At 47.5% G+C, this 13,415-nt stretch overlaps 1 protein-coding gene across 8 annotated transcripts in view; it reads right to left on the reverse strand.

Moving 5' to 3' along the window:
- Nucleotides 1–13,415, reverse strand: part of GDPD5 (glycerophosphodiester phosphodiesterase domain containing 5) — a 107,104-nt gene that overhangs the window by 29,578 nt on the left and 64,111 nt on the right. For all 8 annotated transcript variants that reach the window (XM_069026452.1, XM_069026473.1, XM_069026430.1 and 5 more), the window contains one exon: nt 182–285. In XM_069026452.1, coding sequence (XP_068882553.1) covers nt 182–285 — 104 coding nt within the window. The remainder of the gene's footprint in view (nt 1–181; nt 286–13,415) is intronic.

Genomic DNA, 13,415 nt, shown 5'->3' on the forward strand with positions numbered 1-13,415 from the left:
TGTGAGGCCACGTTACATCTACACATGGACCAGGCAGAAGCAGCTCTCCTTCAGTCCCAATTCCCACCTCATTTTCCCTTTATCATCATTACAGCTCCATCCAAAGGATCCAGATGAATCCAAAGCTGTGTTGAGCAGGTGCATGATGGCAACCAGATTTCCTAAAGGAAGCTCTACTCACCAGTTGATTTCATTGTAGTCATTGTGAACTTCCCACCAGAAGTAAAACCAGACCAGGGTGAGGAAGAAGGATGAGGTGAGGATGAGGAACCAGAGGCGCTCCCACTGCGGAGAAAAAGAGAAGTCAGTGTCCATAGGATGCCACCTGATCCCAGCTGTGGAGTAAACAGACACTTCCAAGGGCACACCTCTGCTCCCTGGGAGATGCAACCCTGTTCCCCAGCTCTGGGCAGAGGGGTCATTCATGTAGATTCATCTTATGGAGGGCTGGAAGAGCATTTCTCCAGCTGTCAGGAAAGAGGGAATACTTCCGGATATGGAGCTGGGGTTTTGTTTGGTGAGGGGTCTTTCGTCAAAATAAATTCTGCATGGAAAATATGCTAATGAATCCTCTCTTCCCACAAGGAGCAAGGAAGGATGAAAACTGGAAAAGAACATGAGCAACTCTACCACCATAATTCCCTTCTGGACCCCACACTGATCTTCTTGGAAAATGCTCTTTTCTCTGGTGAACTCTCCTGGCTTTTTAATTATGAAAAGCACTGTAACTAATATAGTGAATAGAAACACTAAAAACTATTAATTTTTGCGTCCCTTTCCATGCTAAGGGCTGGAGTTATTTACTTAACTGTGTGTTGACTATTTTGCATCACCCTGGATACCAATCCTGTGATACACAGCTCCTCCTTGTATTCTCCACCACAGGAAAAAGAGCCAAAAGAAAGCAATAAAAAGGGTTGGAATTGTTTCATTTTTTGCTATGCCAAAAAATGATGTTTTCTGCTAGAAATTCCAAATTCTTGGCTGTATAACCCAAATCAAGATACCCAATTTTGCCCAGAGAAGCCATGGCTGCCCCTGGATCCCTGGAAGTGTTCCAAAGGTTGGACAGGGTTTGGAGCAACCTGGGATAGTGGAAGGTGCCCCTCCCCATGGGACTGGATGAGCTTTAAGGTCCCTTCCAATCCAAACCATTCCCCTCCTTCTGGGTGCCTTGCAGCCTGCACATTTCCAGGATTTCAAATCTCACTTTCACCGCTGTTTGTTGGGATTCTCTATCCCCCTCTCCGCTTGGGTCTAACACCTCCTTGCACATCTAAGTTAAATATGGTTTATATTCCCATATATATTTGGGGTTCTCCAAGGCAAGTGAGGTTTTATGCACCTTTTATGCTGAAGACCAACACTGCTACAAAAACCCCACCCTCCAGCTCTTTAAAGGTCACTCTGGGCTGAGCTCTGCTGATGTTCGTGCACTGGATGACACTGATTTGATAAACAAGCCAAGGAAAGCATTTAAAAACCCTTGAGCTTTTTTTTCCCATATATATAAACACAATTTCCCCTTTCTTATTTACATGCAAGCAGCAGAGCTTGTGGCAAGCTCTCCAAATGCTATTTTGGGTCTGTCCTTGAGGGTGCCCTTGCCATGCCTTGCTGGTTTTGTGAAAACCCAGGCAAATTCTTCTATCTTAAGGCAACCTCCAGTGAGTTCAGGCACAGTTCTGGGTGGGCTTTCAGAAAAACACAGAATATTTGATCTTTAAGGTCCACTCCAGCCATTCTCTGATCCAGCGATCAACAGACACAATCAGAAGAGCCCCAAAAGGAAATTAATGATGACAGAGACATCATACCGAGTTTTAATTTGCCAGAAAATTTTTGTCAGAAAAAAAATCATAGAATCCTTAATAAGAAATAAATAAATCAATCAGTGTTTCACACACATTCTCCACCCCTTTTGCACATCCCCAGTCCCCACACTATACCAGGTGGGAGCAAAACCAACTCCAAGTTAAGGGATTTAGGGTGAAAACCCTCACAAATTAAAGGAATTTGCCACAGAAAAGCCAATGTTTGATTCATCTGTAACGCTGGCTCACGGATTTTACCCACTCTTGTGCTGGAAGATTGAATCTTGTTTAAACAGTGCTGAAATTCATTATCACAGGGGACAGATTTTCCAATTTAGGGATTAGTTTTGGTTAACTGAAGTCTCTGCCAGTCTCTTTTGCTGCAACTCCCCAAGCCAGACAAAGCATTATTTACTGCAGTGGCACAGCAAAGCAGAGAAGCTCAGGAAGTTTATTTATTCTAAGATCTGTAGGAGATGTTATGAGGTTTAACTATACATGCTCCCACCAACTCCTCCTACGAGGACTTTCTCAATTTAGTCAAACCTCCTATATCAGGAACAGGAATTTCTCACCTATTTCATTCCAGATGACCACACATATGCCAGGAGACACCTCCCAGCATGGTACCACTTGTGAGCTAAAGAAATCCTTTGACCAGGATTTCTAAAAAAAAGTTCCTTTAGAGGAGGTTTCCTAGAAATTGATCCTCTGCCAAATCCAACCTGCAGAGCCAATGCAGATTTAGCCTCTGCCCTGCTCAGGTGAGATCCCACCTGCAGGGCTGCCCCAGCCCTGGGGCCAGCAGCACAAGGGCCTGGAGCTGCTGGAGAGAGTCCAGAGGAGGCCCCGGAGCTGCTCCAGGGCTGGAGCCCCTCTGCTCTGGAGCCAGGCTGGGAGAGCTGGGGGTGTTCACCTGGAGAAGAGAAGGCTCCAGGGAGAGCTCAGAGCCCCTTGCAGGGCCTAAAGGGGCTCCAGGAGAGCTGGAGAGGGACATAGGACAAGGCATGGAGGGACAGGACACAGGGAATGGCTTCCCACTGCCAGAGGGCAGGGATGGATGGGATATTGGGAAGGAATTGTTACCTGTGAGGGTGGGGAGGCCCTGGCACAGGGTGCCCAGAGCAGCTGTGGCTGCCCCTGGACCCCTGGCAATGTCCAAGGCCAGGCTGGATGGGGCTGGGAGCAGCCTGGGACAGTGGAAAGTGTCCCTACCCATGGCAGGGGGTGGCACTGGATGACCTTTAAGGTCCCTTCCAACCCAACCCACTCTGCACATCTATGGATTTGTCTGCCAGACCTGTTCCCTGCTGAATTATGGCTGAATTCCCAGCTGAACACAACACAGTTCTAGGGAATTCTAGAGAAGCCACACTCGTGGTCCATTTGATATCTACTTGATGATTCCTTATCAAGGCTTCAGATCACCAAACTGCCCATTTTCCTCCTATAAATCAGATCAGCAATGTATCAGGATTCAGAGCGTGATTTGGACTTAGAACAGAGAAGCAACACTTAAGATCTTAAAAACCAGGACTGCCCAGGGTGAGACTGCATTGCTCTGAAGTGGTGATCACTGCATTTACATGTGCCCTTCTTCCTGAGGTTTAAATATTTTAACAGGATTATTAATCATAGAATTAGAAAGGTTGGAAAAGAACTCTCTAAGATCAACAAGCTTAACCATATAATATAATTAATATTCTTCATAGTATGTGTTAAGAGTAATATCATTAATATTTATATAGTGATAGAAGTTATAAATAAATTCAATATATTTGTAATTAACATTGACTTAAATTACATAATTAAGCTGGCTCTATCAGAAGTATGTCCCAAACCCTGCCTGGGGCCTGCAGGCAAAACAGAGGGTTCAACATGTGAGACATATTAAATTCCTTATTTACTACCACATATATTCCCCAAGGTTGCTGAAATGCTGCCCCATGAGCTCAGCTGCCCCCTCACTGTTCCTTTGGACCCAGCTGGGAAGCAGGGGCAGTACAGCACTCTTGGCTCAAGGTCTGATCCATGAAAGCCAAGAAAATCCAAGGCCAGAGCCAGCTGATTCCCTGACAGCCCATGGAGTAAACAGAACAGACGGATTTTGCTCCACTGAAGCTGCTGGAGTCACCCCAGTTGACACCAGTCCTGAAATGCCATCCTGCACCTGTGCTTGTTCCTGGAGTCCTTGTCAGCTCATCCCAAGCAGGATTAGCATCCCTGAGATCCACCTACACCTCCCAGCCTCAGGATGAAACAGCAGAATCCCGTCCTAAGCAAACCCACGCCTCCAGCATCCGCCCTGGCACCCAGAACCCACACAGAGTTTGAAAAGGAACTGGAAAGGGAGAAGCCTGCTTTGAACTGGGAGTGGGTCTGAGGAAATGCCAGTGCTGGATGGATTAGGGCTCCATTCCCACACGGATGAGCTCACAGCAACCATTCCATCAACGTGGGTGAAGTCCAACGTGTGCACCCACAGGAGCTTTCCTGTGAAGGAACTCAAATGTCACTGCTGGAGCGTGCTGCAGTTCATCCCAGTACAGCTCAGATGGGAACAGATGGATTTTACATTCCCTCCTGGATTCACATCCAAGTGCGAGGATTGCGCCGTGCTCACGTCACCCCCACTGTGCCCCCAGGCTCTCCCAGAGCAGCTGAAACCACAGCAAAGGGTCCACCTAAAGATGCCACCTAAAGATTCCACCTTAAATACAGGGAGGAGGCTGTGGGTGCTTGGAATTGAGGAGATCCACCTCAGAGCAGATGGATCTTCCTCATTAAAAGGTATTTTCTTTGAAAGACTGGAAACCAGAGAACATCAACAGCTTGGAGCAACCTGGTCTGGTGGAAGGTGTCCTGGCCCACGGGCAGGGGTTGGAACAAGATGATCCCTAAAGTCTCTTCCAATCCAAACCATTCCATGGTTCCTGCCAACTTTACAAGGAGCCACCACTGATGCTGGGCAGAGGAAACAACCTAAAGTTGTGCAGAAGTTTAAGTCAGATGAGTGCAGCAACTGGGGCATGCTTTTTGTTTCAATAAAAAGGAAAAAAGAGGAAAAAGGGAAAAGAAGAGGGAGGGAAAATGGAAAAAAAAAAAAAAAAAGAGGGGAAAAAACTGGGGAAAAAGAAAGAAAAATGGGGGAAACGGGGGGGAAGGGGGAAGGAGGAAGCCAACCCTCTTGTTTCTGGAACTGCCAGTAATCCACCGCAAAGAAAGCTCTTATTCAAGCCAAAGCCTCTGGGAATTCATGGCTTTCAGTCCCTATGGAGGACTCTACCCATCCTCTGTCTCCTGAGCACAGTAAACCTCCTGTTCATTCATTAAAAATAATTAAATAACGAAATAAAAATCAAACTAGAACAGGAAGAAGCTTTCTAACAATGTCTGCCCCCTCCTCTCCCCCCGCCTTTTTTTTTAAATCAGAAAAAATCCAGTTTTGTAAAACAGAGGCCTTTTATAGAAAAGCTAATATTTTAAAGCAATTTCTTGCTGAAGGGCATCTTGGCTTAAGGATGGAATTTCTGCTGAGAGGAAACTGGAAGTAGACTGAGCCCTCCCAAAAATCTGGCAGCGCACTGGGCAGGCCATGCACGAGCAGATGGAAAACAACAGTACGTGGAGCTGATCACACACACAAACAAAATCCAGTTTAGGCATCTTCCTCCAGCTCCACACTGTAAATCTCCCTGCTGGAAGCTCTATGTGCAGACAACAGAGATATCCAACACAACCACACCCTCCAACTTGGAAACACAACAAGGCCTCAAAGGTGTTTTATCTCCCTGCAGTGCACACCATCCTTGTGTCACTAAATATCCACCAGCCCAGGCACCTGCCTTTAGCAAATAAATGGGTTTTGTTGAGGGATCAAGGCCATGCAGTCCTGAGCAATCGCCCTCTACCTCAGGAGCAAATCCAAGAGCTGGACTTGGACTGGAGCACCATCATCACTCAAGAGTGTTTTCAGATCATTTTAATTCACTCCTGGATACAAAAAAGAGTTTATTAAGGAGTCTGCACTCTACTATTTTCTGACATTTTCAAGAATCAGTCTGCTGCAGGCATTTGTCAGTATTAGTCTGGAGAGGAAAGGAGGAGAGCTGACATTTATCCAGAGAATACAAAGGAAAAACTGACGGCACCATTCTTCATTTCAGGATTACCCAATCAGACCTCATCCAAACAAACAAAAGATTATCTTCAAGCAAGTTCTTAAATCATCTCTGAGGATGAAGGATGACTCCATCTCCAACAGAACCAGAAACTGAGGATCACCAAGAACAAGTGTCAGCTGGAGCATTCTGTCAATGGGAGCAACACTCAATTCCTAGGGAGAAGTTACAAACTTTCATTACAAACTCTCAGGATGTGAATGCAGAGTCCTTAAAGCAGTGGCTTGTTTTCAATTCCCACCCTCCTCTGGATTCTGCTCCAGGGTTTCACCACCACCCTCATGGGGAGAAACTTCCCGACTGACTGGATGTTTCTTGGATGCAGACTGTGCCCGTTGCCTCTTGACAAGGGCCATTATGGCTGAAGGTCTCAAGGCCAGCTTGGATAGGGCTTGGAGCAACCTAGTCCAGTGGAAGGTGTCCCTGCCATGACAGGGGATTGGAATGGGATGATCTTTAAGGTCCCTTCCAACCCCCATAAAATTATGATTCTGTGACTTTCTCTAAAGCTACTCCTTAGCTGCCAAGAACAGCAAAATCCTCTCTTCCCACCTCCAGCTGCACAACCCCAGCTCTCAGCTCCTCCTTCTCTGCCCCTGGCTTCTGTTCCAAACAGTTTGGTGGCCCTAGTGGGGTCACTTCTGTCTGTTCTAAGCCTGCCTTAGTTATGGGGAGCCCTCAGTGCTCAGATGTGTTCTCTCAAGTGTCCCTGGAGAGGAAAACCCACAAACGGCTGCACTGCCATCGTCACAGCCCAGGATGCAATCAGCCTTCACTGCCAAAAGCACATCCAGCAGCTCAATCTCATCTTGCAGAAGAACAGAACTAATGGAAAGCACCTTGCACTCCAAGGATTTGAAGCATTTAAGTGAGCAGATCAATATACTTCAGCAGCAAATGTTGGCCTAACAGACCCTGTGCACATCCAGAGCAGAACCAAGGTGCCTGGGCTGAAATTCCCTCACCTTGACAGGCTGCAGAGGGATCAGGCTTTCATCCCTCTCTTGGACTGAAGATTCAGGAACCCAAGAGAGCAGGAGGAGTCTGCAGGACTCCACAGTGCATCAGGTAGCTCCCACAGGACTTTGCAACCTGCCCAAAGGTTTTGTTTTCTCTCCATCCAGCAACTGCGACCATCTGGTGCAAAGCTCTGCTTGAACACCTCCTCCACCTCTTGCTTTTTACTCCTCATCCTCAGCTTTCTGCCTTCTCCCTGTCTTGGCTTACTCCTTCAAACTTCATAAGGAATGATATTTTCCCCATTTGCTATGGCCCTCTCCAGGCAGGAGAGGGATGGACTGGAAGGAGAAATTTGAGCCAGCCAATTTGAGCCAGTCTGGTCACTTCAGAAACACTGCCAAGGTTTTTTTACTCCTTGTAACACGCTGTGGTTTTGCATAAGAGGCACCTGCCAATCATTACAGAAATGGGAAGAAAAAGGAAGAAATTGGGTCTGACAGACAATGGGTCTGAAGTGAGGAGCAAAGAGAAGAAAACCCTGCTGCTCTGGCTGCTGAGGCTTTGACACTTAACCAGATGCTTCCTAAAGCAAGTCACTGCACATCTCAGACACATCTTGCTTGATTATGGCAAAGGCTGGGCTAATGGTTCTCTGCACACCTTGTTAGAAAAGGCCATGAATGAGATTTCTGAGCTGTGACATGCTCCATTTACAATTCCATTTAGCAGGTCACAGAAAGTGGCGGAGAACATATTCCTGAAATATGTGCTCCTGCTGGGGCTGCTGGAGCTGAACTGCAGCTCAACAGATGCAACTAAAAGAGAGCCAAATCTCTAAAAATATCATTGTTACACTTTGTAAAACACCTCGAGCTCCCAGCCTCCAAAAACACAACCAGAAAGGGTAGGGCTGATTCCCTCCAGGCTCCAGGGCTTGCAAAGCTGGGAGCAATCAGGCAGTTTTCCTTGCCTAAATAACAAGGAGAGGGATAAAGGGATCCAAACTGAGGGATAACCCACAGCTGCCTGCCCCCCCTCCCCACACAGTCTGCCAGAGGACCAGTTTCTCTCTAGGTGTCCATCACCCAACAGAGGCAGCATTTCACTGCATCCCCAGCATTCATCACAAAAAGCACTGGCAACCCTTGATGGCAGCAAGATGGGAATTCCTGTGCTGTTCCAGACACAGAGCACAGCTGGAGCCAGGGCTCTTTCTGGCTGTTAGTGGCCCCTGGGGACCTTCAGCAGCAATAATCATGTCCTGGACCAGCTCTGCCTCCAGCAATTACATCCTCCCTCTTTCATTCAAGGCAGAGGTAAACAAAAATCCCTGAGGGAGCCTCTGATTCATGAGGAAACAGGACAGAGTGATAGGGCATCCCCAATCTATCCCCCACAGCATGATCTACTCTACTTCCACAGCTCCTGATGATGTGTTTTTAACTGACTGGATTCTGCCCAGCCAACATAGCCAGTGCTTCTGGGAAAACTCATGGAACGATCCAAGTATTCCAAACCCATTCCTGATGCTAACACTGCACTACAACCTCCTTTTTACACCAACACTTTGCATATTCAGACGCCAAGGGGAGACAGATTTCTTTCCAGACGAAATAGGTCCAGATTTTTCAGTCGTTACTGATGAGGCTCATCTAGGGAAGGAAAACAAAATACAGCCCATGGCTCTTGCAGAGACCAACTGGCTGAGGTCCAAGGCTTGCCTGAAGTGGGGCACCTTGCTGGGCACAGCATCCCTGCTGAGCACTCATCACCATCAAGCAGCAGGAGGATTTCATCCTCAGTGCCTCCTGTGGGTGTTATTCCTGCCAACTCATCCCAGCCTCCTGACAGTCCTTTGCAAAGGCACATGATGTTGCTGACTTGCATTCAGCTGATGGTCCACTTTAATTAAAGCAGCAGCAGCATCCTGGGGCAAGGGGGTGAGGATTAAAAACAGCTTTAATAAAAGCAGGCTCAAAAAAAAAAAAAAAAAAGGACTATATAAGCTACCTAAGACTACAGCCAATGAAGGCTATTAAATGTAATGGCCTCAGTGTTACATTTTACTCAAGAAATCTCAGAAGAAGAAAATGATTATCACCAGGAGGAACATTTTGTGCATATCCTGGGGGTTTTAAAGGCATTTCCTTAATGGCCAGCTTCTGGCTCCAGGTGGAAATAGGACATTTGGGCCCTATACCAGGCCTAGAAAAGATTGCAGTCTCCAAAAACCCTCAGCAAAGCTGCGACCCAACTACCCCGCACCTCAGTGGATCACTCAGTGCCAGGGGAACCAGCTCTGCATTTGCCTTTGCTGACCCTGTCTCTGTCCTGGCCCCAGACTGCTTTTGCCATTTGTCCAGCTCAGGCTCGGATGTGCCCCCAGCTCTCTCCTGTTGGGTGCTTATGAGTTTAGTAAGCACAGCTTCCATATGGGAAGAACAGTGGATGAGAGAAATCCTGAATATCCCTATTTCAAGAGAATTACTGTATTTCAGAAGCATTGACAGGAATTCTGTTGTAAAATGCTCAGTAAACTATCCTAAATAATCTGACATAGATGACAAATAGATCCAAGGGCAAATGACTGGACTGGGAGAAGAAACACACAGTAAATTCATTCCTTGGACAATTTTTCCCTTGCATCTTACCCGTGGCAGCAAATGTCTGCAAGACAACATCTAAAAATACTATTTTGTCATGATGCTTGGCACAACAAAAACAAACCAAGGATTTCTGTGCTGGTTGAAAGGGCAAGAGCATCAGCAGCCTGTGCTGGAAGACAAAGTCCTGACAGGAAAAGAGGCAGTGGGTGCCATTCTTGGTATCAATATCCACTTTCCCTGGATTACACCCAGTTTGGGTCCAGGAAAACCTTGCTTGGGATGACCAACAAATACCAGCCTGTGGTACCTCCACACCAAGTGACATCTGCCCTCCCCAAAGCCCCCCCTTGTGTCACAGTGGTCACTTTGATGTGGCTGCAGAGTGCCCACACCAGCACATGCAGAAGGACAATGCTAAACCAGGAGCATCAACACCAAAAGGCAAAGCAGAACATTTCCCCACATGGAAACCCACACAGGTTCGTTCTTCTCTCTCCATTGGTGGCACAAGCGACAAGGCAATGACATCTTAAAAAAGCATTTTCAAGGGTTCATCATCCAGCAATTCTGCCTGAAGGGTCAGCTGGTCTCCAGCTGAGGAAGCAGCAAGGAAAATGGTAAAGCAGTAGGTGTCTAAATGTTTGTGTTACTCAGAAACCACTGGGAGGCACAAAAATGAGGACTAAAATAAGCAAAATTTATAGGCTAATAAAAGCTGCATCAAAGAAATGGAAGGTCTGACTTACAAAAAGTTCCCTTCCCACTTCCCACCAGCTCTGACACATCACACTCACATCACTGTTGTTGCAAGAGGGCATCTTATGTGATGTTGACAAATTCTGGCATGGCAAAGTTGAATTATGTAACAACTCTGCCGTGCATGTCTAGACAGGAGCCAAGAGGTTCCCCTGCAGCTATTCCCTCTCAGTACCCATCACCATGGCTGAAAGGCAAGCAGCCAACTCACAGACAAGAGGAACAAGTTGTTACCATCCTGTTTTAAGCAGAAGCAAGAGCCTCAATGCTCTGTTGAAAACCTGAAATGCCTCAGTGCATGTGCTGAAAAAGGCCCTGCAACTGCTTCATCTCCTGCTGCTTTCCAGGGCCAGGGCAGCACCTGAATGGTGCCAAGCCCAAGAGAGGGGCCATGCCCAGTTAAATCTGTTTTATCTCTCTTCATTTAAAGTTGGAGCATCTGCAGCAAAAGCACAAAGACAGGCTTTGAGCAAGAGACACAGCCTGGGAGATGAGGAGTTCCCAAGGGAGGAACATTCCTGAGTCACCTTTCCAGAACCAGAGCAAATTTAACATTTCACAGAACCACAGAATGGTTTGGGTTGGAACACACCATGGGCAGGGACCCCTTCCACTGCCCCAGGCTGCTCAGAGCTCCATCTAACCTGGCCTTGGACACTGCCAGGGATCCAGCGGCAGCCACAGCTGCTCTGGGCACCCTGTGCCAGGGCCTGCCCACCCTCACAGGGAGCAATTCCTTCCCAATATCCCATCCATCCCTGCCCTCTGGTGTGGGAAGCCATTCCCTGTGTCCTGTTTCTCCAGCCCTTGTCCTATGTCCCTCTCCAGCTCTCCTGGAGCCCCTTTAGGCCCTGCAAGGGGCTCTGAGCTCTCCCTGGATCCTTCTCCTCTCCAGGTGAGCACCCCCAGCTCTCCCAGCCTGGCTCCAGAGCAGAGGGGCTCCAGCCCTGGAGCAGCTCTGGGGCCTCCTCTGGACTCTCTCCAGCAGCTCCAGGTCCTTGTGCTGCTGGTCCCAGGGCTGGGGCAGCTCTGCAGGTGGGGTCTCACCTGAGGGGGCAGAATCCCCCCTCCCCTGCTGCCCATGCTGTGGGATGAGCCCAGGAATCTCTGCTGGGAAGCAAAGCAGCACCCCAGAGGGCTGCCCTTTGGGAAGGAAACTCAGTTCATTTCCTTGCCACAAAGTCGTTTGCAATCCCAGAAAAGACATTTTAACCTGGCTCATGTTCTCAGCTCTTTGGAAGTGGGAATAATTATCCCTCTCATCAAGAGCTGCACATTGATTAAAGCGCCTCCAATGGAAGGTGGCACAGAAATAGCAAATCTGACGAATTGCTGCTCCTGCACCTTGCTGCACTCCAGAGTTTGTCAAACACCATCACAGCCAGCCTGACTTTCCACTCCCCTTTCAGAGCACAACCTGGAGAGGGCAATTTCAGCAATTCTGAAAAACCCTGCACTGAAAATAACCCCAAGCTCAAGGTTTTTCCTACTCCACCACTTCCTGATTGTAAAACCTGCCAGGAAAAAGGTGCTAATCCTGCAGCTCTCCCACATGACTGGGGACTATTTGGATGAGCAAACTGCTCTCAGACTATCTCTTTGCACAACCCAACGTGGAATTCAGCAAGTTGGAGATAAAGCCCTTGTGGTGGCCAGGAGAGGGATGGACCAGACAGATCCCAGCTCGGGGAAGAATGCAGGGAAAGAATTCCCACAGCACCACTGGTCTGCAGCCTGGAATTTTACAGACAATGGCAAACGTGGCTTTTGGCTTCACATCTGGGATAGATAAAAAATAATTTCAAAGCTAGTAACAAATATTTCCAAGCACAGGAATAGATCATGCCCAGAGTGTCCACAGTGCCATCTCCAAGGAAACTTTTATCCCAACCACACCACCTCTCTCCTGCTTATGGAAGAGACTGTGGCCCAAAATGAGGCACAACCTGTGCCATACCAAGGTGTAACACCTGCATTCAGTGATCCTTCTCCACCTTTCTCATGGAGCAAAGCAGCTCTTCAATCTACTGCTTGGAAAGGAACCTTGGCAGACATCAAAATGCTCTAAGGGCTGCTGACCACACTCAGAACCAATTTTTTCTCTTCCTACTCTCTTCAGATCTTGACAAACATCTTGGACCTGAAGGGATGTGAGATAAATGCATAGTAAAGAAACAAAAGTCGAATTTTACAATAATGTGATTTTTACCTCCCCTGCAAAGAAAGCTTTCCAGCTCATTTCTCTCCTTCCTGCAAGAGCAAAACTGCTTGTGCAGCAAAAGCCACGGCAGAGAAGCCACCTGCAGAGTCACTGCAAAGTCATCTGTCACCTCTGTGAGCTTTGTCATCACAATCACTAAGCAGAGGTTTGTACCATTGAGAAAGGGAATTCTGGGGAGGAATGGCCTTGAACTTCTTCTGCCTTTGGGTGGGCTGGGTTTTTTCAGTGCATCTGAGAGCATCAAAGCAGCTTCAGTGAGAAGCAGCTGGTGAGAAAAATGCCTAATTTTTCAATCAACAGCTAAAGCACTCATGGTTCTTAATTATGACTAATTATATCAAGGCACATTTGGTATAAAACACCTGTTTGTTTTTCAAAATGAAAATACAGCCAGCACTGCCTACACAATGCACAGGAAAAGTAAAACCTCATTTACAAACCCACTTGAGGGTGTCAACTGTCTGCCTGCAGGACACCCACCCCAAAAACTCCAGTCCTCTGTCACAGGAAATACCGGGATTATCCACAGCTCCCATTTCATCGGGACTGATGGCATTTCTAAATATAGCACGTGCTAAGCCAGATTTCCCATTTTTTACAGCCTCGTCAGCAGTGTGGTTATTATTGCTCCAGATCTGCTGAGAGAATATCAGGAGTATTTCACAGAGATCCATAAGGACTCTCTGTTCCTTCCTCTCCGAAGGCAGGCCAGGAAGCTCAGAGGTGGGAGGTGCATCTGCTGTTTCAGCCCACAAGGAACCTCGCCTTGGATTTACTCCAGCACCAAACAGGCTGCAGCTTTCAGAAGAACCAGGAGAGAAGGGAAAGCAACAGCTCTGACACCAAGCAGGAGCAGACTCCCTGAGGGATGTGATCT

Source organism: Aphelocoma coerulescens, chromosome 1 (assembly GCF_041296385.1).
Source record: "Aphelocoma coerulescens isolate FSJ_1873_10779 chromosome 1, UR_Acoe_1.0, whole genome shotgun sequence".
NCBI lineage: Eukaryota > Metazoa > Chordata > Aves > Passeriformes > Corvidae > Aphelocoma > Aphelocoma coerulescens.